Source organism: Brassica rapa, chromosome A06 (genome assembly GCF_000309985.2).
Source record: "Brassica rapa cultivar Chiifu-401-42 chromosome A06, CAAS_Brap_v3.01, whole genome shotgun sequence".
In the NCBI taxonomy this organism is placed as follows: Eukaryota; Viridiplantae; Streptophyta; class Magnoliopsida; order Brassicales; family Brassicaceae; genus Brassica; species Brassica rapa.
The window spans coordinates 5682153-5705588 of NC_024800.2; the positions used below are offsets into that span (position 1 = coordinate 5682153).

General features: G+C 37.7%; 5 protein-coding genes across 12 annotated transcripts; 3 read left to right on the forward strand and 2 right to left on the reverse strand.

Moving 5' to 3' along the window:
- Positions 1-1352: 1352 nt before the first annotated feature.
- Positions 1353-4547, forward strand: LOC103872133 (transcription factor MYB124). The gene is made up of 10 exons (XM_009150478.3): positions 1353-1741; positions 1836-1882; positions 2062-2118; positions 2258-2330; positions 2433-2488; positions 2577-2735; positions 2817-3111; positions 3189-3331; positions 3421-3706; positions 3800-4547. The coding sequence occupies exons 1-10, from the start codon at positions 1652-1654 to the stop codon at positions 3908-3910; spliced, it is 1317 nt and encodes a 438-aa protein (XP_009148726.1). The 5' UTR covers positions 1353-1651; the 3' UTR covers positions 3911-4547.
- LOC103872132 (UDP-galactose/UDP-glucose transporter 3) lies at positions 4513-6557 on the reverse strand. Its single transcript, XM_009150476.3, has 7 exons — positions 6114-6557; positions 5898-5995; positions 5678-5808; positions 5570-5600; positions 5363-5466; positions 5163-5284; positions 4513-5087 (listed from the first exon to the last, which is right to left on the reverse strand). Exons 1-7 carry the CDS (start codon positions 6215-6217, stop codon positions 4682-4684), a joined length of 996 nt encoding a protein of 331 aa, XP_009148724.1. The 5' UTR covers positions 6218-6557; the 3' UTR covers positions 4513-4681.
- Positions 6558-11462: 4905 nt separating this feature from the next.
- On the forward strand, positions 11463-13413 carry LOC103872134 (probable serine/threonine-protein kinase PBL2). Of its 3 annotated transcripts, none has more exons than XM_033273196.1 (6): positions 11463-11617; positions 11724-12049; positions 12142-12277; positions 12365-12501; positions 12591-12717; positions 12826-13413. In XM_033273196.1, the coding sequence occupies exons 1-6, from the start codon at positions 11560-11562 to the stop codon at positions 13173-13175; spliced, it is 1134 nt and encodes a 377-aa protein (XP_033129087.1). In that variant the 5' UTR covers positions 11463-11559; the 3' UTR covers positions 13176-13413. The 3 variants fall into 3 exon arrangements, with proteins under 3 accessions (XP_033129087.1, XP_033129088.1, XP_033129089.1); XM_033273197.1 differs by having other exon boundaries at positions 11467-11617; positions 11769-12049; XM_033273198.1 differs by having other exon boundaries at positions 11469-11617; positions 11913-12049.
- Positions 13414-15109: 1696 nt separating this feature from the next.
- On the forward strand, positions 15110-20103 carry LOC103872137 (probable serine/threonine-protein kinase PBL2). 2 transcript variants are annotated; one of them, XM_018659762.2, is made up of 6 exons: positions 15110-18419; positions 18505-18842; positions 18933-19068; positions 19156-19292; positions 19379-19502; positions 19566-20103. In XM_018659762.2, exons 1-6 carry the CDS (start codon positions 18365-18367, stop codon positions 20027-20029), a joined length of 1254 nt encoding a protein of 417 aa, XP_018515278.1. In that variant the 5' UTR covers positions 15110-18364; the 3' UTR covers positions 20030-20103. The 2 variants fall into 2 exon arrangements, with proteins under 2 accessions (XP_018515278.1, XP_009148734.1); XM_009150486.3 differs by having other exon boundaries at positions 15112-18419; positions 18496-18842.
- On the reverse strand, positions 20075-23251 carry LOC103872135 (protein IQ-DOMAIN 31). 5 transcript variants are annotated; one of them, XM_009150481.3, is made up of 6 exons: positions 22990-23251; positions 22226-22557; positions 21923-22114; positions 21759-21839; positions 20415-21678; positions 20075-20328 (listed from the first exon to the last, which is right to left on the reverse strand). In XM_009150481.3, the coding sequence occupies exons 2-6, from the start codon at positions 22496-22498 to the stop codon at positions 20297-20299; spliced, it is 1842 nt and encodes a 613-aa protein (XP_009148729.2). In that variant the 5' UTR covers positions 22499-22557; positions 22990-23251; the 3' UTR covers positions 20075-20296. The 5 variants fall into 5 exon arrangements, with proteins under 5 accessions (XP_009148729.2, XP_009148730.2, XP_009148733.2 ...); XM_009150482.3 differs by having other exon boundaries at positions 22821-23251; XM_009150485.3 differs by having other exon boundaries at positions 23020-23240.
- Between the last annotated feature and the right edge of the window lie 185 nt (positions 23252-23436).

The following is a 23436-nucleotide window of genomic DNA, read 5'->3' on the forward strand; positions in this document are numbered from 1 at the left end:
TCTATTTTCTCGAAAGAGTAGATATAATGATAAATCCAGGAGAAAGTGGTGACTTGAAAGAATAATCATTTGAATTATATTTATTTATTTCAATTATACACAGACACACACACACACACTAAATGACCAAAGACTAGAGAGTAGCAAGTAGTTACCAAAATTAATTGCATTCGTCGTGACTGGTGGGCGCTTCTGTTCGGGGTCTAAATTAAATTGAAACAGCTCATTGTACATGACTTTTTATGCATTGAGATTAAACAGAAATTAATTCTGAAATTTTAAAAATTTGAAATTATAAGAATCGATCCAAATGAATAATGGCCGTTGAGTCACGTAAGTTGTCATGTACCCTTTTTTAACAAAACACCAACGACGTGTTGCCAATCTCGATCATGATTTATATTTCTTTTCCAAATCCAAAATATTTTCTTTTTTTACATGTTATTGTCTCTTTTCCCCAAACCCATACTCATAGTTTTCACAGCTTAAACCAAAAATGTATATTCTGTATATATAGCATTTCGTGTTACTATCCACTTGACTAATTTCTATTGTCAAAAGCTTTTTCTTCTACTAACTGGAATCTAATTTTTATAAATAAAAAATGTAAAATAAACATAGTTTTTTGATGAAATTACGAGAAAGCATTAGAGTAAAGGCCTTCAAACAACTTAAAGATTACTTTCCATAAAATCGTACTTGAAACTAAAACGTTATCATACATCCCATTTTTCTTTTTACAGAACGTTAACATACTTTTATTAAAACAAATAATGTCCTTCCTGGTATACATAATCTTGTTTACACCTATGATTTAAAATCAATCATATTGAACCACATAACATCATAATTCAATGTAGGAAAACCCATAAAAGCAATCATGTTCTCCACAAAACTCTAGACACTACTACCGTAACATAATGGCAAGTGTTTCTTTGTTTTATAGTACTTCAGAAAATGAATAGCTGCCTACAAATTTAAACATTTTTAAACAAATAGTGTAATCAAAAGAGAGACAATGGATCATAAATGGTGAAGAGGGGGTGGCAGTAATGGAGAACAAGGTCATGGGTTTCAGCGTTCATTTTTTCAAACTTTCCTTCATACCCGCGCACTTACTCACCCATCCGTTGGTTTTCATTTTTATTTTAAGTCTTTTCTTTAAATATCTTAAAACCAAGACTTCTTTTAATTTAATATATTTTGTTTTTACTAGCATTTTGAATTTGATAAAACGTAAAACCGATGTGTTCATGGACCGTGAATGACTTCAAAAGAAAAAAAATCTTTTTCAAACAAACACATGTCTTGAGATTTTTGTTTTCTTATATATATAGGAAGAACCCATTTTCCTTTTTAACGTACCTCCATCTCTGTAAAACATTTCGCATCAGAGGAGTTTAGTCACAGATTCACCAGTGGAGAATAATAAATAAAGCAGATATATAGTAGAGAGAGTCTTTGAGTGAGTTCCTTTTCAGAGTTTGTCTTTCATTAGGTTTTGTTTTTTTCTTTCTTTTTATTTTTTTTATTTTTCTAAGGAAAAAGTCTTTGTGGGTGTGTGATTGGAAGAAGGACTTGGATTTTTATAAAAAGGCAACGGAGCGTCGAAGAAAACACTAAACTTACAGAGAGAAAGAGAAGAATAAAAATGGAAGATACGAAGAAGAAAAAGAAGAAGAATATTAATAACGAAGATTCGAAGAAGAAGGAACGTCATATTGTTACTTGGACACCAGAGGTGTGTGATTATGAATACATATATACATACATGTCTGTCCTGAATCTCTCTGTTTTTGTGCTCTGTTTTCTGAAATGGGTTTCTGGAGTTGCAGGAGGATGTCATACTAAGAGACCAGATTACTCTTCATGGAACTGAAAAGTGAGAGCTTTCTCTTTTATTCACTTGACTCCTCTGTTTTTTTTCCCTGAGAAAGTTTTGGTTTTTAAAAAGAGAGATTCTAAAAAAGAATGTTAGGTTGTTGTTGTTATTTTTTTTTTTTTTTTTTTTTTGTAACTGATGTTGGGTTGTTGCTTCCATTGTGTTTTTAATGATATTAGTTGGGCGATCATCGCATCAAAGTTTAAGGATAAAAGCACAAGACAATGCAGAAGAAGGTTGGTGAAAAAGATTATAGTCTGCTTAACTTCTTTTTTATTTATCAAAAAAAAAAAAATTATAATCTGTTTCCTTTAGTGTTACACACGAGTTTTTTTTTTACTTTTTAAAATACAGCTATGGATCTTTTGTTTGCAGATGGTATACATATTTAAACTCTGATTTCAAGAGAGGAGGTTGGTCTCCTGAAGAAGATATGCTTTTGTGTGAGGTAGGATTCAGTTACAAACTTCATTTTACATGTGATAATATTCCAGATTTGGTGTTTGGTTTTTTATATCTGATCTTGATGCTCTTGTGTTTATTTTTTTAGGCACAAAGAGTGTTTGGGAATAGATGGACTGAGATAGCAAAGGTGGTTTCAGGCAGGTAGAATAACCGCTCAAATGGTGCTTGAAGTCATCATAATAAGACCAGAGTGATTCATTTAATGTTATGTACTTCTGTGTGTTTGTAGAACGGATAATGCTGTCAAGAACAGGTTTACAACACTTTGTAAGAAGAGAGCCAAACATGAAGCTATGGCCAACTCAAACAACAAGAGAATGTTGTTCTTAGACGGTATTAGTACACCCCAAAAAGCCGATAATGAAGCTCCTATTGCCAAGAGAACAAGGTAAGTTTGTTTCCTTTTGATCTAGTAAAACATAAGTCTTTTCAATCACAAATTCATGTTCTTGTTGGCTACTCTATACAGGAGAAGTCACATTCTAGAGCTTACAGAGATTAATAACTACGGAAACGTTGAGGCTTGTCTGAATCAGCAGACAAGATCTCCATTCTCGGTATTGGCGCGCAATGCCACTGGTATTGATAACTTGGAAGAACAGTATCAAACAAGCAATGTGAAGGAGAGTGATGGTGAAGGGATGTTTCTTAAGAAAGATGATCCTAAAGTCACAGCTTTGATGCAACAAGCTGAACTCTTAAGCTCCTTGGCGCAGAAAGTGAATGCAGAAAACACAGAACAAAGCATGGAGAATGCTTGGAAGGTAAAACCAAGAAACCACAACTTCTCAACAAATATGAAAATAGCTAAATGTTCTGAGCTCTTGTTATATATGTTTAGGTCCTTCAGGATTTTCTGAATAAAGGCAAGGAAAATGATCTGTTGAGATATGGATTCCCTGACATTGATTTTCAACTGGAGGAGTTTAGGGACCTTATAGGGGATTTGAGGAGTACTTATGAAGACAATGACCCATCTTTGAGGTGAATATTAGCTTTCAATTACCACATCATGTTTATGTTCATACTCAAGGTTTTGATTGTGTAACATTTTCATTTTGATGTTTGTTTAGGCAACCTGATCTCCATGATTCACCAGCTAGCTCTGAGTATAGTTCAGGATCAACCATCATGCTGGACCAGTCTGGTGACAAAACACAACCATCATTGCCTGATCCTCCTCAGACAGAACATAAGGAAAGTGGAGAGGAGTTTCTCTCAACGTGTGATGTCCTGAAAAATCCTGAAGAGAATATGCCCATCTCGGGCGAAGAAGAAAACTTCAGCTCCCCTATTCAGGTCACACCACTGTTCAGGTCTCTAGCAGATGGCATCCCAAGTCCACAGTTCTCTGAAAGTGTAAGCCTCACACACACACACACTCATCATTCAAAGAGTACGTAGGATATGATCAGACATTTTGAGTCTTAAAAAGACTGATTGCTTTTGCAGGAGAGGAGCTTCCTGCTAAAAACACTTGGGATCGAGTCCTCATCTCCATGTCCAAGTGCTAATCCTTCACAACCACCCCCTTGCAAAAGAGTCCTTCTACATAGCTTGTAGAACCAACCAACCAACCAACCATCTCTCTGATCCATCATCATCCCTAAAACCGCGGTTTTGTCTCTATGAAGACGTAGTTTTTTCTTTCTCACTTTTGCTTTAGGTGTCTGCAGCCATATCGGCCTGGAAGTTTTTTGTGAAGCGGGCATGCCATGATCTGCATTCCTTCCTCCTCAACGGTTTTTTATTTATATAAATTTCTTTGTTGGTTCCTAGAATGTTAACGGTAACATTTCTAACCCCCAACAAAGAAAGGCTCTCAAGAATCTGCCATATACTCAGATTCTTCAGATTTCTTTTTTTTCTTCTCTTACTAAAAACATAAGGAAGCCATATCCACAAAGGAAGGCACCACCAGTTTGTCCTAAGAAAAAAAAATTCTTTGGTTTGTCTCTTAAGGGTCATACTCAGATACATCATCTGAGGCAGTTTCCCATGATTTCTTGATTTGTTTTCTTCATCATCTCTGTACATAATCTCTCTATCAACATATGATATAAAAGAAGTCTTTCAGAGTGTTATTACCTGTTTGTCTCTGTTGTTGTTCTCTCACAGCTGTGAAAGAAGAGAATAGAATGTTAAAACTTATTGTAAAGACATAATGAGTGGAATCATGCTTTGATTTTGGATTGACATATATATAAGTTTCTTCTAGTGCACTGGTTTACATATTGCTAATGTGACTGACTACCTCTTTTGTGTTATATTATATATAAGTAAAAAGTTCTCAAACCAAAAACAAAATTTTTGAAGAAAATTCTAGATTTTGCATCAAGTCTTTTTCTTCTTCTGCACTCTCTGCAGCTTCCTCCATTTCAGGTAAATTTGGTAAGACAAACCACCAAACACCATTGACACACATCCCCATTGTTTTGAGGATAATGGATTCCCGCTTAGAACAGAGGATACCACGATGCTTACAAACTTCCGGGTTGTGGTTATGGTCGTGTTAGCTAGAGACCCGAATCTGCTAATTGTCAAGAAGATGAAGTTCTGTCCCACTGCTCCGCATAGACAGTACATGAGAATGTCCCATGCTGCCTCAGGGTGTTGCTTGCAGAACTGCACAGCTTCGAATCCGCTCCCGTGTGGCAATCCAAACATGTAGACCATGTTGTATATGGTTCCCCACAAATTCATTCCCAGCATTATGTCCCATGCGTTGGTTTTGGGGTACCTATATCAATGTACGGCGACATTTACATTGAGTTTGAAAAATAAAAAGAGAGCTACATCATGTCAGGAATCAAACCTTGCGGTAATGGAATCCTGGGTGGCGTTTGTGAATCCGTCAAAGGCGAGGTTCAAGAAGCAAAGTCCGTAACCAAGAGGGGCGTTTGGATTTGCTAGCTTGCTGATGGTCTTCGAGCTTGTCTAAAGCCATTCAAAAGACAGCTTAGTATGTTCCCGAGACAACTCCTAACTAATGATCCTAATTATAGAGCTGCTTACCTTAAGCAGAGCAAACATGGAGACTCCTCCCGCAACGAGAAAGGTGCAAAGATACTCAGGCAAAGTGTATCTTATGCCATAAACTAAGGAACCCATAAGCATAACTACATGAAAGAAAAAAACAAGTCCTGACTCTAAACAGCTGTGGAGGAGCAATTATGTTTAAAAGTATTAAATGGTATTTGACACTCTTTATAGACACGTCACCTGGAATCATTTTAGAAGATTTTGCCAGAACCTACATAAAGCAAGGTCGCCATCAAATATAATTTCCCCAGAGAATCAAAATATAAACCTAAAGAGGAATAAAGTTACCTGAGCCGGGTAGCTAATATACTTCAAAGCTTCAATGCCCATGGCAGGACCAATGGTATTAGTAATACCAGCACTCCAGTAAGTCCACCATGGAGCTCCACCACTACCTCCATTGGACCACAGCTTAATCACTACTCATAAAAATAAATACTTCAGCTTCATCATCCAATTCTTTTAGCTATATACACAACAAAAGTAGAAGCATTTGGTTAAAACTAACTTATATAAGACCAAACCAAGCAAACAACATTCTGAGCCAAGTTCAGAAACGCAAGGTGCTCGAATCTCTTCCCATCTTCACCAAACTTCTTCGTCGACCTAACAAACAAACCATAAAAGTTTTGAGTCCTTTTGGATCAAAGAATAAGTTCCAAATCCAATCAAGGAAACGCATCACCACCGTGATCGATTCGAATTTTTGAGAAAATTTACTTACAAGGTTTCCTGAAGAACGCCTTGGTAAATGTACGCAGCCCAGATCCCGGCGACGCAGAATGACAGCAGCAGAACTCGCCGGAGACCGGAACCTTGACCTTCCATCGTTTTTTTTTTAATTCTCCGGCTATACTCCGGCAACGAATCGTAGTTTCGGTTTAATTTGAGATCAATCTGAAACAGAAGTTATTAGTATCGGTGGCGCGAGAAACACGTAGATCATCCACGTGTGACTATGTCATTGGATGGATAAACTGACGTGGTGACTCAGGTCACACACTTGTATTCCATATCTGCGATAAAAGCTTGAACTACGTGACGTGTTTCTCTACCCAAAAAACATCACGCAGTTAGCTCGTAGTACCCATGCCTAATGAAACTCCATGCAGTAAAAACATGTTTTTTTTTGTAACTATTAATTGATATTATATTTCACCATGTTACTCAAATTAAGTTGTTGAGTAATTTGATTTCTGTATACTATGAATTCTAATAAAATTAATGAACATCGAAGTCATGAAGTCATAGAGGAGGAGGAGAATAAGAATTTAAGTTATATGATAAACATTACTAACAATCCTTTGAGAGAACCATTTCTGATTTGAAGAGAGAAACGAGTGATTGTTACTCATTTTACACATGTATAGTACGTATAAGCTTCACTTCTCTTTTTTTTTTTATAACTGGCTTCATATTAAAATTGCAGAAAAAATAAAAACGTTTTACAAAAGCACTAATGTTCTAGTAGAAGTAGCCCAACAGCCCAATATAAACTCATATTTTAGAACCCATTAACCTTAGATATTTGCACAGTAGGAAGCCCAAAAGATTGAGCCCTTTAGTAAGATGGAGATGGTGAGCCGACAGATTTGTCGGGTAGAAGAACAGAGAGACGATCAATGGTGGGAGGAGAGACGATGTGGAGCATGTGATAGATCAACGAAACCATAGTTGTAACATCGCTGAGGAGCGTCTAGGGTTGTTCTCTCTGAAGCTATTGATTTTGTTCCTCAATTGGTGATCAATGATGGAGAACAGAGAATCCACCGATCGAAATTGAGATTGATGCAACCGTTTATTTCGCTCGTTCCAAATCCAGTATAGTGTAGCTTGCCATCCAAGGAGAGTTAGAGATCGAGCAGTTGACGGAGGAGGTAGGGTCGACATCTGATGTAGCGAGGAGACCCAACTTCGCAGCGGAGTAGTTCGGCATCTATTAGCTACTAGAGTCCATAGTGCAAAAGAGAATGGGCAGTCCCAATAAAGATGATCCCTGGATTCATCACAGTTATTACAGAGAAGGCAAAGAGAAGGAACCTGTAAGCCCCAGCTATTTAGCCTATCTCGCGTCGGGAGCCTATTGAGCGCCACCAACCATCCATGAAAGCTCTGCCTTGGAATGCTCCGTGAGGTCCAGATTGCTTTGGTCCACTCTTCAGCCTCACCATTTCCTCGCAGGTGACTATAAACATCCCCAGTACTATATTTGTTGGAAAGCCTCCCCAAGATATGCCACTCATAGTCATCCTCTTCTCCTGTGAACTGAATTGTAGTGATGAAGGAGAGGACTTGAAGTTGGTGCTCTGTTCTCGCGGCAGGAAGAAGCCAGGCTCCATTGCGATGTAGTGAGGCCAAAGTCGCACTGTTTGGGATCCCAAGCCGTGATCTCCCACCTTCCAGGTAGTCCTGAAGCTTTCCAAAAGGACTCCAATTATCAATCCAGAACCTACAGCTTTGACCATTGCGAATGTGCAACTTGATAAGAGGGTAAGCAACATCTATAAGTTTCAATAGTTTATTTGTCAGCCAAGAGAAACTCTGAGAGGGATTTGTAGTCCAGTAGTTTGACACTGATCCTTTAAGAATAACTTCCTTGAACCAGGAGACCCACACCGATTCTGGTCTGAAGAAGAGAAGCCAAACCAAGCGCAGGCAGCACGCTTTGTTCCATAACAGGAGATCCTTCACACCTAATCCACCTTCCTCCTTCGGTTTGGTTACTGTGGCCCAAGCGACCCTTGCAGTGTTCTGCGCATCTAAGTTCCCCCTCCATAAGAAGATACTGCACATCGAGTTGATTTTTGCCACACAAGCTTTAGGAAGAACGAAAGAGGAGCACCAAAAATTGGTAATTCCTGATATAACAGTTTTGATGAGCAATAATCTTCCCGCAAATGATAAAGTTTTTGTTGACCAGGAGGAGAACCGAGCTTTTATCTGATGCAGTAGAGGCTCACTACTTGCCAAGGACAGCTTTCTCGAATTCATTGGCACGCCAAGATATCTGAAAGGCAAGTTCCCACAAGCCATACCCGTTGATGCTTGTATCCTATTTATTTCATCTTCAGATAAACCTGATGCATAAAAGCTTGTCTTTTGCATACTTACAGCCAATCCCGATCGAGACTCAAATTCTTTCAAGACTTGGAGTACACACTGAACTGATTCTATGTTACCCTCTATGAAGATCAGAAGATCATCAGCAAAAGACAGGTGCGTGAGTTTGATTTTTTTACAGTTTGAGTGATACTTGAGTTTTGATTGGGAAGCAACCGCATTGAGCATATGAGATAAACAGTTCATGGCAATGACAAAAAGGTAAGGGGATAAGGGATCTCCTTGCCTTAAACCCCTCGATCCTTTGAAATAGCCATTAACCGTTCCATTGTAACCCACCATAAAATTTGTTGTGCAGATGCAGGAACTAAGCCAGTGCAGAAACTTCTGCGGAACGCCCAAGCCCTGAAGACATGAGAAGAGGAAGTCCCAGGAAAGAGTATCAAACGCCTTTGCAATGTCGACTTTGATGGTAATCTTTTTTGCGCCTTTGTTCTTGTGATAGCCGTTGATGAGCTCACTAGCTAGGATAGTGTTCTCCAGGAGCAGTCTCCCTTCAACAAATGCGGTTTGACATGGCAGGATGAGACTGGGTAGCATAGGCTTTAATCTTTTCACCATCAGCCGTGAGATAACCTTGTAGATAGTATTTAAACAAGAGATAGGTCTGAACTCTGTTACTTGTGACGCTCCAGGAAACTTGGGGACCATGGAGAGGATTGTAGCATTTGCTGAAAAAGGCAGGAATCCCGAGTTAAAGAAGTGAGTAACTGCATTTACTACATCAACACCAACAGAGTCCCACGCTGCCTTAAAGAACCCCGAGGTTAAACCATCTGGCCCTGGCGCCTTATTTGCATTGAGTCTGAACATCATCTTTTTTATCTCTGCAGGAGTTGGGATCATCATCATTTGGGTGCACTGCTCAGGGGTAACCGCATGATTGAGCAAGTTTCCAAACCATTCCGGAGAGGAGGCTATGACTGGAGGCAAGTAGACTGGGCCTAACACAGAGCGAAAGTGGGATACTGCATGATCACTCATTTCCACAGGATCAGTAATCCATACTCCTGAGCTTGTGAGGAAAGCTCTGATTGCATTGTAACTTGACCGGACCAGACAAATCCTGTGAAAGTAAGTGGTATTTAGATCTCCCTCCCTCAGCCAATTTATTCTCGATTTCTGTCTAAAATAGAGCTCTTCAATCTCTCTTAGGAAGTTCCATTTTTGGTGTAGGTCTCTCTCCGCTTGGAAGTTTGTGGAGCTCGGGTCTTGCAATGCCTGTACCTGCACAAGTTGTAGTAAACTGTGAGTTTCAGTGACTCTCTCTTGAATTTTTGAGTAGTTCTCTCTGTTTATTGTCTTTAATTCACTCTTTATTTGTTTCAGCTTCCAACACAACTGAGAGATCGTTTGACACACGCTTCCAGCATGAATCCATGCGTCTTTGATCAACTGAGCGAACCCCGGGTGTTTGGTAAGGTAATTTTGGAATTTGTATGGGTAGGTACCGGTTTTAGGGAGGGATAGGGCGAGATTTAGAAGGCATGGGGTGTGGTCCGAGAAGTCTTGGGGAAGGAACGAAGCTACAGCATGAGGATAAGCAGAAAGGGTGTTGTTGTTTACTAGGAGACGATCAAGTTTCTTCGCTATAGGGCTATCAGGCTGATTGTTTGTCCAGGTGTGACAAGGCCCTAGATAGCGAAGATCGAATAGACCAGCTTGAAGGAAGCAGTCTTGAGCTTGATACATGAGATTGTCTGTAAAATCAACAGCCGGGTGGGAGTGTTCAACAGGGAAGAGAATCTGATTCAGATCTCCTCCTACAACCCAGTTTCTGCTTTCCAGATCATAAGTGGACTGATTTTGGAGAAGTTCATTCCAAAGGTCTGCTCTTTCTTCACTTAGATTGGAGGCGTAGACAGCAGTATAGTATAACGGTGGGAGATTGGGGATAGTTATCACACAGGTTAGGTGCTGTCTAGACTGGGATAAGGGTTGAACAATGAGAGGATCTTTCCAGATTAGGACAATACGACCATCAGGATCAGAGAGATGGTTCGATAAGAACTTCCAACGAGGGCAAATCTTAGCAAGAATAGGACTAAGGGATGGTTCTTTAATATGAGTTTCTAGCAGGGCACCAAAAAGGGGCTTTTGAACATTTAACCAATCTACAAAAGGGGTGTGCTTATCCGGGTCATTTAGGCCACGGACGTTCCAAAAAAAGAGTTTAACACTCATAGGGAAGGATTAGGGGGAGGATCCTCCTCCTAAGCTTCACTTCTCTTGAGTACGTAATTACTGGATACAAGTCACTTGGTCTCGTCTCATTCCCTAACATTAGCAATGGAGTAATATAAGGTTATTTACATAATTGTATATCAAAGTATTTAGACCAATAAGCTATATATATTTACATAATTGTATAACGTGAGCAATCGAAACCATCTTGTCCCTCACGTCACAATTGTGAATATAAAATTTCTAATTAAAACGAAAACAAATGGTAAAAAAGCCATGAATGCTTTCTCTTAGTCTCTTAGATATCTAAATATAGTTTTTAGCTTATTGATTTAATTTATATTTATTTTGAATCTAATATTTACTCAAGAACTTATTCGCATGCAAAATTTTGAACGTTTGATTGTTCTAATTAAACCTGACAGCTACAAAAGGAAAAATGAGATGGGAACACGACTTTTTGCCCACCACCGTCCCTTCCTGTGGATGTACTGGCGTGAGCATGACGCAACCGGATATAACTCGAATTTCCACAAGTCTCCTGTCCTAGGCTGCTAGATCATAAAATGTAAAAAAAGACTCACCCACAAAAAAAAAATTCTTTAAAAAGACTTGCTGACAAAAAAATATTTTTAAAAAGACTCACTGACAAAAAGCACACGGCGTCTTTGTTTTATTGATTTGTTTTGCTTATGATCCTCTGTTCTTACTGTTTAACCTTTTCATTATATTAGCGTCTATATTCGGCTAAGCAGACATTACTCTGCAGCTCTGTTCCTGTCCTGATCATCTGTTTGCTTGTTCCACAAGAAGCACGAGCTTTTGTCTGCATTATCTCTCCAAATTAGGTTTTTAAAATATCTGAAATGGGTAATTGCTTAGATTCATCATCTAAAGTGGATAACACCCGACATGCTAATTCAGGTAAATACTTCCCCTCAAGCCTTTCAATATGCTCTGTTATATTTACTTGTATTGATGTTCTTAGCAACTCTCTGTTTGAGTTTGACCAATCATTTATTATATATAGCTTCCTTGGCGTCTAACGTTTCGAACAACACAACCCATTCCACAGTTCCTTCAGGGATCAGTAGTTTAGGATCATTACCAACGCATCATAGGACAGAAGGAGAGATACTTTCATCTCCAAATCTAAAGGCTTTCTCTTTCAACGAACTAAAGAACGCAACTAAGAACTTTCGTCCTGATACTCTACTAGGAGAAGGAGATTTTGGTTGTGTATTCAAAGGATGGATTGATGAAACAACTCTCACTGCTTCACGACCTGGTTCAGGTATCGCTGTTGCTATTAAGAATCTTAAGCCTGACGGTTTTCAAGGTCGTAAAGATTGGTTGGTAAGTAAGCCCCGGTTCATATTCTCCCTTGCCCTGATTGATTAATGTGTCTTTTTTGCTTGCTGACGTTGAGATTTTTTATTTATTTTCAGACTGAAGTAAACAATCTTGGTCAACTTAGTCACCCGAATCTTGTATTACTAATTGGATACTGCACCGAAGGCGAAAACCGGTTTCTTGTACATGAGTTCATGCCTAGAGGAAGCTTGGAGAGCCATCTTTTTAGACGTATGTTCTGTGTAATATAACAAATATTTAGTTTGTTTTGAAGCATATGGACTGTTCAATATGATTCGGGTCAATGGTTTCTTGCAGGTGGTCCGCAGGCACTTACATGGGAAATAAGGATGAAAGTGGCAGTAGGTGCAGCTAAAGGGCTTACTTGTCTTCATGAAGCAAAGTCACAAGTCATATATGGAGACTTCAGATCTGCTAAGATTCTACTCGACGCTGTAATTAGACCAGACTCTCTATTCAACCACTATTTTTTGGGATTGGTTCTCTTTGACTCTTAACAGTTTGAGATTGTGTCTGAATGCAGGACTACAATGCCAAGCTTTCGTATATCGGTCTGGCGAATGCAGGTCCTACTCGAGATGATGATACACATGTAGCTACAGTTTTCATGGGTGGTCAGGGATATGCAGCTCCTGAATATATCTCCACAGGTTTGTTCCTGTAAACTCACTTTACATGGTACTAAACTAGACTAAACCAAGAACCCAAATCTCTAGTTTTCTATCACTTTCTGAAATCTCATTTTTCATCATCCACAGGTGAACTGACGGCAAAGAGTGATGTGTACAGTTTCGGCGTGGTACTGCTGGAACTAATATCAGGACGACGTGCCATGGACTACTATTCAAATAATGGAGTCAGATGTAGTCTTGTGGACTGGGCTAAACCGTACCTTGGCAATAAGCGGAAACTTTTTAGCATAATGGACACGAAACTAGGCGGGCAATATCCACAGAAGGGAGCTTACACAGTTGCTACCCTCGCTTTGCTGTGCTTAAACCCCGAGGCAAAGGTCAGGCCTAAAATGTCAGCGGTTTTAGTCACATTAGAAAAGCTAGAATCCGCTGCTAAACCTGGAACAAAGTACACTGAAACGGAATCTCTATGAGCTCGTCTTTCCTCTGCTATACAGAATCTCCTGTAAGATATAGTCAACTCAAGATCGACTTCTGCTGTCATAACTCCTTGTGCATTCCCTTTTTGCCTTCTTAGAGTAAATAATAAACATTTTCGAATTTTGAATAGAAGGGAATCCCACTGGTTATCGATCGTATCGTGACTCAGACATTATATATATGGACTATTGTAAAATCTCCATCAAATTTATCATCAAGAAAAATTAGCCATCACAGTTTCAACAAAGAAGACCATAATGGGTTGAAAAGGGAATAAACAACAAACAAAACCAAGAAACTCCTGGTTTTCATATGTCAACAAAATAAAAATAAAATCTTCGTTTTGTTTATTCCATAACTCCTTTTTTTATATTTTAAATTCAAGTTTTATAAAATCGACCTAAAATAGAGGTAAAAGTTTCAATTACAAATCTGATTCTAGAGTGTTTGAGAGTTTCATATTTTTTTTTTTTTTTGAAGAATGTTAAATTTATTCACTAAAAAAAAGAGAGTTTCATAGTTATAAAAAATAATATAAATCTCATGATTTTATATAAGATTCTAGAATAGTTGAACAAATCATATCAAATTTATGTAAATTCATCTAAAGCTCATTAAAAATCAAATGATTCCAAACACTTGGTTGAATAAATACCCTAAGCTATTGAGTAATTTAATTCTTGTATACTATGAATGCTAGTAAAATTAATTAACATAGAAGTCATCTTCTCTGTTAAAATAGAAGTACCACTTTTATTTACCATAAAAAAATCATAGTAAGATCATCTAATTAAACCTTTTAATTAACCCTTTCATTTACTAACCATTTGGTAACAACATATTTAAACATTTATCCTCCGCATGATTTATATTTTGTTTTTGTCACATTCACGTGAATGATTCACTTATTAAAAGGATTTACATTTTAATTTACTAACCACATGTTTGGTACCATAACATATTAAAAAACATTTACATTTATCTTATTCACCAATTGCTATATACATCCTTAGTGGAATCTGTTTTATTTTTATATTATTAACTACAACATGTGATTTGGAGTTTGATAGACATTTCAAAAAGACATATATTAGAAAACATAAGAAAGTTCATATTGTCATACGGTATTCTTTTACATACCATCAAAGAGATATAGTACAAAACATAAGAAAATGACATACGAAAATATACTTGCAAAATTATTCCAAATAACTCTTGATCTGTGAACATAGTAAGTATCTTGCCAAATAAATCTAGATTTGGCGAGATATTTCTCCGAAAAGCACTTCTATTATTACTCTTGTCTTCATTAGTATATTTATTTCAAAGTTTATACATAATCTACAAGTTTTACTACACCAAATATGATCTCGAAAACTAGATCTCGAAATATACATAATCTTCTATATTAAAAGAGAAGTACAATTTTTATCTACTACAAAATAGTCATACTAAAAGTCTAGGTCCATATATTCAAATAATTTTTTAATTGTTTACATTAGTTAATTTAATGTATAACATTTCTAAATAATTATAAAGATATTAATAACAAATTCTCATTTTAACTATAAATTTAAATTTTAGTTTTAGGAATAACCAAATCTGTTGAGAAAAAATCTAACAAAATCTTTTTAAAAATTTAAATATTCTTTTCACTAATGCACTGATTAATTTTGCAATTAGTAGTATAATATTATTATAAGTTAATATTAATTAAAAAAATTTATTATAAACAAAATAATGAAATTATATGCTAATTTTATAAATTTTATAAGTATATTCTACATTATATTAAAATAGAAGTAATTAATGAATTACATATTAAAATTATGTTTTTTGTGCAAAAATATTAAAATTATGTTGAATTGGTAAACCAATATATTTTGAAAAATACTTTCATTAAAATATATAAATAAAATATCATTCACCGTTTAAAGTGACTAAAATATCATTCACCTTTTAAAATGATTAATATTCATAAATTAAGTAATAATTTTTACAAAAAATAAAATTGTTAACATATGTTAAATTTTAATATTTAGAACTATATATAATCTATTAAGTTACTTTTAAAATGACAGTAATATATTATTATAAATTATTAGATACAAAATAATATAAAATTTTATATCTATAAATGAAATGTTACCCGCACGAGTGTGCGGGTTAGAATCTAGTGAACTCATAAAGGAGGAGGATAAGAATTAATTTATATGATAAACATAATCCTTTCGGAAACCACTTCTGGTTGAAAAGTCAAAAGAGTGATTATTACTCATTTTACACATGTATAGTATAAGCTGACTTCTATTGAGCGGATATAAGAGATTTCGTGATATTACTGGATACAAGTATCTTGGTCACATTCTCTAATATATCAAATATAACAACATTCCCGATGGAGTACTATAATAAGAAAATTACATGGTTACTTTTGTCAACTTTACAAGGTTACTTTATATAGCGAATTCTGAAAAAAAAAATGTCAAATTGGTGATGTCCACATTGCGTCTAATAAATTAACAATATTCAATATTCACACGTCTTTCAGTTCTCCGGTCAACAATGTGAATATAGATCGAGTAGTTTCTTGGGTCAATGCATGGCCATGGATATCCACATTTAAGATTTAAAAAAACACTAGTAATTTTTGCAAGACCCGTTAACTGCGAGTTTGGTTATTCATGCGTTGATGATAATATGATATTTTACATGGTTACTTTTGTCAACTTTACAAGGTTACTTTCTATAGCGAATTCTGGAAAAAAATGTCAAATTGGTGATGTCCACATGCGCCTGATAAATTAAGAATATTCAATATTCACACGTCTTTCAGTTTTCCGGTCAACAGTAATGTGAATATAGATCGAGTCGTTTCTTGGGTCAATGCATGGCCATGGATATCCACATTTAAGATTTAAGAAAACACTAGTAATTTTTGCAAGACCGTTAACTGCGAGTTTGGTTATTCATGCGTTGATGATAATATGATATTTCTTTATACGAGATAACTTCTTTTGTTATCCATACAAAGAGAATGGTAGACTTTCTCTCTCTTCTCTCTCCGAGAATTTTGAGAGATGAAAGTTGTGGTGGTTCCTTCACCGTGTTATGATTATCGTTTCTGGTACACGGCGGTCTTCTCGACGGCGTGTAGCCCGCCTTGCTTCTAGTAGTTCGCGTCTCCTTCGACGGAACCATCCGACGTCTGGATCTGGTGAAGAGATTCTGATGGTATTGCGATCGTCTTTGACGGAGATCGCCGAGAAATCTGAGATGGGGTGGTTTGTTTGGTTTCCTCGGGAGTGGCCGAGGTCTATCAATGGTTCGTTATGGTGATGGGAACCTGAGCTTGGATGAGATCTCGATTCTTTCGATTGATTCTCTTCATCGTGTGCGATTGAAGAAACTGAATCCATGTAACTTCCAATACAGTTGTTGGAGGTGGTTTCGGTGGTTCTGTTAAAGGTCCCGGTTAATTCTGGTGTTGGGGTGATGATTCCGGCGTGGTCCGGCGAATTTCGCGGTCTCTTTCTGTTTTCGCCGGCGGTAACCTCGCTGTTTGGATCAAGATCGGTGACGGTTAGATGTTCAGGCGATGCATGTCTTTCCTTATTGTTGAGATGATGACACATGTTCTCCTGTTTTCGGTTAATTAACACGCGTCTTATGGTGTGTTTTATCCGACTGGTAGTTTGGGCCGGAGGCCTTGTCGTTAAAGGGTTTTGTTTTTGTTTGGCCCGTTTACTTTTAAACTTATGGTTTGGGCCATGTTGTATGGTTTGTTTGGGCTTTTGCCTTTTTAATAATATAGATGGCAAAAAAAAAAACTTTTCTTTTATTACTCATAAATTGCTACTCAAACTAACCTCTTATTTTGTTGAATAATGACGACGATAATCTTGTGCTATATGCACAACACTTTAGTAAATGAGACACATGCAACAAAAGTCTAACCCACTTATTGTTTTGATATTTCATGATTTGAAAATGTACGTCAAAACTTCTGAAACATAATTAATTTGTTTTTCGAAAACATAAAATCTAAAGAGGGGAATCCCACTGATTATCGACGGTGACAAACCGTAAGTATTATTGTAAAATCTCCATTAGAGTTATTATTAAAAAAAGTTAGCCATCAGAATTTCAACGATATAGGCAGTCCGCCGCCTTTATTGTCCCCCAATAAAAATAATATTTTGGTCGTCAAGGAAGACCGTATTTGGCTGAAAAAACAATAAACAACAAGCAAAACAGACAAATTCCGATTTTGTTACGTCAACAAAGTAAAAAAAGAACTTTCCTTTTCTGTTTATTCCATAACTCCTATAAGTTGAGATTAATGAAAATCATATACAGAACAATATGTAACTGTAGTACACGATTTAATGAGTCAAGGATAACCTCTTGTAGTATAAAATTTCAAATAAATAGTTAGAAAAATCTGAGTGATATTTTAAATAGTTTTTAGCTTATTGATTTTATTTTGTATTTTCATTTAGTATATATATATGTATATCTCAAAATTCATTTTTTAGTATATCCACCACTCGCAAGCGCAATTTTAAACATTGTTGTCATGTTCTAATTAATCCTGACTGCTAAAAACGGAAGAAAATAACTAGATAATGAGATGGGAACAAGACTTTTCTTTGCCGGCGACCACCACCGCCACTTTCTCTTCTTGTAATAATTACCACTCAGTTACTGGAAAATAATTCTTCATACAATATTAATAACGGTCGTGGACGTAGTGGCGTGAGCATGAGGCAACCCGAACTAATAAAGTCTTCTGTCCCATGGCTGCTAGGTCATAAATTAAAAAAGCGAATCTGGGACTCACTCACATTCGAAAATAAGAAACTTGACTAAATTATTATCGTGAGTATAAAACAAAAGCACACGGAGACTTTGTATTATTGATTTGTTTTGCTTATGACTCCTATATTCTTCTTCCCCCTTCCTTCGTCCTTCCTCTCTCCCTTTTATAGTTGTTTAATATTTTCGTTATATTAGCAGACATTACACCGGCGAAACTCTCTGTAATTGCTACTTTGACGCTCTGTTCTTGTCCTAATCATCTGTTTCCTTGTTCCACAAGAACACGAGCTTTGTCTGCCCTAGAATTTCAAGCAGCTTTTATTTCTCTAAACTAGTTTTTTTTCTAAAAGAAAAATCTGAAATGGGTAATTGCTTAGATTCATCAGCTAAAGTGGATAACAGCAGCCATAATTCTGGTAAATACTTCCTCTAAAGCCTTTTTGATTTTCTCTGTTATGACTTGTATTGATGTTTCATCGATCATTGTTATAGCTTCCTCAGCCTCAAAAGTTTCGAGCAATACAAGCCGTTCCACAGTTCCTTTAAGCACAAGTTCTTACAGCACGGGGAACAGTAGTTTAGGATCATTACCAACGCAGCATAGGACAGAAGGAGAGATACTTTCATCGCCAAATCTAAAGGATTTCTCTTTCAACGAACTAAAGAACGCAACTAAGAACTTTCGTCCTGATAGTCTACTAGGAGAAGGAGGTTTTGGTTGCGTATTCAAAGGATGGATTGATGAAACAACTCTCGCTGCTTCACGACCTGGTTCTGGTATCGTTGTTGCTGTTAAGAAGCTTAAGCCTGAAGGCTTTCAAGGTCATAAAGAGTGGTTGGTAAGCCCCGGTTCATCTTCTCCATTGCTGTGATTGATGTGTGTTTTTTTCTCATGCTGACTGTTGAGGTTTTGTTGCTGTTTTTTTCAGACTGAAGTGAACTATCTTGGTCAACTTATTCACCCAAATCTTGTATTACTGATTGGATACTGCTCAGAAGGCGAAAACCGGCTTCTTGTATATGAGTTCATGCCTAAAGGAAGCTTGGAGAATCATCTTTTTAGACGTATGTTTTTAATGTAATATAAACTAATCTTTAGTTTGATTTGAAGTATATATGCTTTAATCCGTCGTGGTCAATGGTTTCTTGCAGGTGGTGCGCAGCCACTTACATGGGCAATAAGGATGAAAGTGGCAGTAGGTGCAGCTAAAGGACTAACTTTCCTTCATGAAGCAAAGTCACAAGTGATATATAGAGACTTCAAAGCTGCTAACATTCTACTTGACGCTGTAAATAGACCAAGACTCTCTCTTCAACCACTTCTTGGGATTGATTCTCTTTGACTCTCTTGACCGTTTTTGTGTCTAAAATGCAGGAGTTCAATGCCAAGCTTTCGGATTTCGGTTTGGCGAAAGCAGGTCCTACTGGTGATGCTACACATGTGTCCACAAATGTCATGGGTACTCAGGGCTATGCAGCTCCTGAATATGTCGCCACAGGTTTGTTCCGAGTGTTTTTGTTCCTTGAGACATTTTCGGAAAGCTCATTTTCATCATCTACAGGTAGATTGACGGCAAAGAGTGATGTGTACAGCTTCGGCGTGGTACTACTGGAACTAATATCAGGACGACGTGCCATGGACATTTCAAATGGTGGAGTGGAGTATAGCCTCGTGGACTGGGCTAAACCGTACCTTGACGATAAGCGGAAGCTTTTTCGAATAATGGACACCAAACTAGGCGGGCAGTATCCACAAAAGGGAGCTTATGCAGCTGCTACCCTCGCGTTGCAGTGCTTAAACCCCGAGGCGAAGCTAAGACCGAAAATGTCAGTGGTTTTATCCATATTAGAACAGCTAGAATCCGCTGCTAAACCTGGAACCAAGCACACGGAATCTCCAAGAGCTCGTTGTTCCTCTGCTGTGCAGAAATCTCCGGTTAGATATAGTCAAGATCGGCCTCTGCTGAACGTAACTCCTGGAGCGTCGCCTTTGCCTTCTTACAGTCGATCTCCGCGTGTGAGATGAAAGTGTATCTTTGCATTGTATGTGTAGTGTATGTAAAAGAAAAGATTTATACAGAGAAGAACTATTTACTCAAACCTTTTATGTGTCTGTCAAACATAGAGTAAACTGAAGTAACATATGAAAAGGATGAAATGAACATGAACTAATGAGTAAAACACTCTCTAAACTCACCAAACCAAACCAAAACGCAGCGAAAGAGAAAGAGCACACTAAGTAATTAAGCTTGATTGTATATGACAATGAGATGAAATCTCTTTGCCTGAACCTTCACCGTTTCCACTCGGTTTTGTTTGACTTATCTGAAACAATCAAGAACAAAACGAGTTAAAAAGGCTATTGATATGAGTAAACTTTTAGCTTTAAAGAGACTTGTGGTCTTGCATACCACTTTTGTTCTTCAAAGAAGAAGCAGATTTGTCGCCGTTCATAGATCCTTTGGCCGAGGCTAGGAGAAGCTTGTGAGCCCTTGGAGAGATAGTAGTAGTAACACCCGGCTTACCATTGGCTGGAGAAGGCAGAGAATGGCGCCGCAATGTAGATGCAGTTGGGGCCATGTAGCTGGGGATTTTCCTCCCGCTATGTGTACGCCCTTCATCTTGATTGTGCGGTGACACTCGTCTTTCACTTGGCTTTGAGTTATCAGAAGCAATATTACCATTCTCAGAGCTTACCTTCACATCTGAGCATTTGAGGTCTTCTTCACCTTTATCAATGGTCTCTGAAGTTCTGAGTTCATCTTCCTCCGGTGATTTCTCTTCTTCTTCGACATCAAGCTCCTTAGGAACTTCATCTGTGGTATCTTTCTCCTTTTCTCCTCCTTGAAGATCATCTGAAACCTTCACTTCAGGCTCCATTTGAACAGAATCTGCAGAATCTTTCTCCTTTTCAGCTGATTCAACAGCGTCTCCTCCTCCAAGAACATCTGAAACCTTCACTTCAGGCTCTATCTGAACAGATTCTACCGTTTCTATCTCCTTTACAGATGACTCAATAGCGTCTCCTCCTCCTTCAAGAACATCTAAAACTTTCTCTCCAGGCTCCATCTGAACAGAATCTGCAGCATCTTTCTCCTTTTCAGCAGACTCAACAGCGTCTCCTACTTCAACAACATCTGAAACCTTCACTTCAGGCTCTATCTGAACAGAATCCACAGGATCCTTTTTCTTCTCAGCAGATTTACGTGTGACTTTCAATGACGTGTTCGAAAGAGAAGTCCTTTTGAGACTAGGCCTAGGCTTTTCTTCTTTAACCTCCTCCTTTGAGGCGGCGCTTCTACTCTTTCTTGGCTTGTGCTTCGCCTTGTCACTCTCAGTTCTCACGGAATCTTTACTAAGAGCGGAAGCCTTCCTCACAGAACTTCGTTTAGGTTTCTCACTTTCAGTTGTAGAAGAACGGTTAGAGACCTTTCCACTAGCTGGGACTGATTGTTTCTTCACACCGTGCTTTGGCCTTGCCTTTTCTGAATCAACCACTGCTTGATAGTTTCGCTTCTTCGTCTTAGTTTGTGGAACAAGAATCTTAGCTGCTCGTGGAGGAGGAGACCAAACATGCAGCTGTGTCCAGCGTTCAAGCCAAACGTTAGCTGAGTTAGGTTCCTCAGGACCATACTGGATCTTCAGAGGCAATGCGTTTGGTGATGAAGCCAGAAGCTGAAACAAACAGCCAATGTGTGTGATGCCAGGCATGGTAATAACTCCAAGTTTATCAAGAGTTTAGGGATTAAAAATACCTTATTGACAATGATGAATTTTGAAGGATCATTCATCCAGCTATGCATGCTCACTTGCAAAGGTTCAGAATCATTAACTTCCTAATAGAAGAAAGAACATTACATGAGATGATTATCAAATAAGGCAACTAAAGTAACACTAAGGAGTGATGAAGAGATTCTACCTTAAGTGGTTTCTGACAGTGAATCACATTCTGTGAAGAAGATCTAGCTATGCGGCCACGAACAAGCGCCTGGAACTTCACGATACCCCAAATACATGAATAAGTAGCAACGGCTTGTCTTCTGACCAGGTGACCACGGATAACTGCTTGCAGCCTGATGATACCTTTAAGGGTCCGAATCGCTCTACGTGCCTTCATTACAAGTTTACCAATACATCATCATCAATTCATCAGTACCAGAACCTTATATGTTTCAACTAATTAAGTAAGATTTGTCTTCATTACAGTGAAGAATTAAAGTACCTGACGAGCTCTGAAAACGGCCTGAATCTTACTTGCAGCTTGACCAAGCTTGAGTTCATCCAACTCATTCATTGACTCAAGATCATCACCGTTGCTTGGGGCAACAACATGTTGAGCAGTTGAAGCTGCTGCATCCGGTTGTGATGAAGCCACAGGAGGGTCAAGGGATAAGTTTGAAAAATCATCCTTCACCGCCGACACAACAAGATTAGACTTTGGTGACTTCTTCCCGAGAAGCAAAGTCTTGATCCATTTACCAGGTGTCTTTCCCATGTCTTAAGAGAGCAAGAAGCGTCTAAACTTGAAGTAAGTAAGTTGCTAAATATAGACACCTGCAGAGAGAGAACCAGCCAAAGTCTGTGACTTTCCACAAGCAAAGTAACATGCTAAGCCTTACACAGCAAATTAACAACACAGTAGAGGCTGAAACCAATTCATCATGTATTAATTCCAAAACTAGGAAAAGCCCATTAAATAAAGTGGAACAAAAGCAGAGATCTTGAACAAAGCAGAGCCAAATCAAGAAGAAAAAACAGAGCAGGTAAAGTTCTGATGAAAACAGATACCAAAGCAAAAAAAAAAAAAAAGTCTCAACCTTTGAAAGCAATTAAGTTGAGGAAAGTGGTAAAAAAAAAATCAGCGATCAGAGATGGAAGATGGTGAGCAAGAGCGAGTAGCCAGATCTAACTACAAAAATCAAAAGCAGACATTTTTTTTTTAAATCAAAATAAATGGAGTAAGAAAAAGGAAAAATAAACGTCAACCTCAAAATGAACGATCAGTACCGAACCTACTCTTGTTGTTCTACGAGGGTTGTCCTTTAAAGTCTTCGAACAAGATCAATGACCAAAGAGGCTGAAAAGCAGAGTAGGTCACAGTGGATATTAGACTCCTCAACGGTTCCACTGACAGTGATACCCATTAGCCTGAGATGAAGAAGGAGAGAGAATCTAATTAATTAAGTTTTCGGTTGAAAACGCCGTCGTTGGGATCTATGTGTTGGCAAAGTTTAAAACTAGGCCTTTCTGGGCCCAATTAAAGGAGTTAATGGAGTTGGATTTACAGAAGTACCCTCACTTTTCTTGGATCATACTGTTGATGAATGATGATAATTGATAACTTTTCTTTTTCTTTTAAATCGAGTGTCATTATCCAAGTGGTTAGTCCCCTAAATTCAGACGTCTAGTACTTAAGTATCCATTGTTTAGATG

Excerpts from the sequence above, each read along its gene's own strand:
- LOC103872133 (XM_009150478.3), top strand. The coding sequence starts at position 1,652 with ATGGAAGATACGAAGAAGAAAAAGAAGAAGAATATTAATAACGAAGAT. Across the intron at positions 2,119-2,257 it reads ACAAGACAATGCAGAAGAAG|ATGGTATACATATTTAAACT; the intron begins GTTGGTGAAAAA and ends TTTTGTTTGCAG. Across the intron at positions 3,112-3,188 it reads GCATGGAGAATGCTTGGAAG|GTCCTTCAGGATTTTCTGAA; the intron begins GTAAAACCAAGA and ends ATATATGTTTAG.
- LOC103872132 (XM_009150476.3), bottom strand. The coding sequence starts at position 6,217 with ATGGAAGGTCAAGGTTCCGGTCTCCGGCGAGTTCTGCTGCTGTCATTC. Across the intron at positions 5,601-5,677 it reads ATATTAGCTACCCGGCTCAG|GTTCTGGCAAAATCTTCTAA; the intron begins GTAACTTTATTC and ends TGCTTTATGTAG. Across the intron at positions 5,088-5,162 it reads CAGGATTCCATTACCGCAAG|GTACCCCAAAACCAACGCAT; the intron begins GTTTGATTCCTG and ends ACATTGATATAG.
- LOC103872134 (XM_033273196.1), top strand. The coding sequence starts at position 11,560 with ATGGGTAATTGCTTAGATTCATCATCTAAAGTGGATAACACCCGACAT. Across the intron at positions 12,050-12,141 it reads AAGGTCGTAAAGATTGGTTG|ACTGAAGTAAACAATCTTGG; the intron begins GTAAGTAAGCCC and ends ATTTATTTTCAG. Across the intron at positions 12,718-12,825 it reads TCCTGAATATATCTCCACAG|GTGAACTGACGGCAAAGAGT; the intron begins GTTTGTTCCTGT and ends CATCATCCACAG.
- LOC103872137 (XM_009150486.3), top strand. The coding sequence starts at position 18,365 with ATGGGTAATTGCTTAGATTCATCAGCTAAAGTGGATAACAGCAGCCAT. Across the intron at positions 18,420-18,495 it reads TAACAGCAGCCATAATTCTG|CTTCCTCAGCCTCAAAAGTT; the intron begins GTAAATACTTCC and ends TCATTGTTATAG. Across the intron at positions 19,293-19,378 it reads CTAACATTCTACTTGACGCT|GAGTTCAATGCCAAGCTTTC; the intron begins GTAAATAGACCA and ends TCTAAAATGCAG.
- LOC103872135 (XM_009150481.3), bottom strand. The coding sequence starts at position 22,498 with ATGGGAAAGACACCTGGTAAATGGATCAAGACTTTGCTTCTCGGGAAG. Across the intron at positions 22,115-22,225 it reads CCGTTTTCAGAGCTCGTCAG|GCACGTAGAGCGATTCGGAC; the intron begins GTACTTTAATTC and ends CTTGTAATGAAG. Across the intron at positions 20,329-20,414 it reads TTCTTTGAAGAACAAAAGTG|ATAAGTCAAACAAAACCGAG; the intron begins GTATGCAAGACC and ends TGATTGTTTCAG.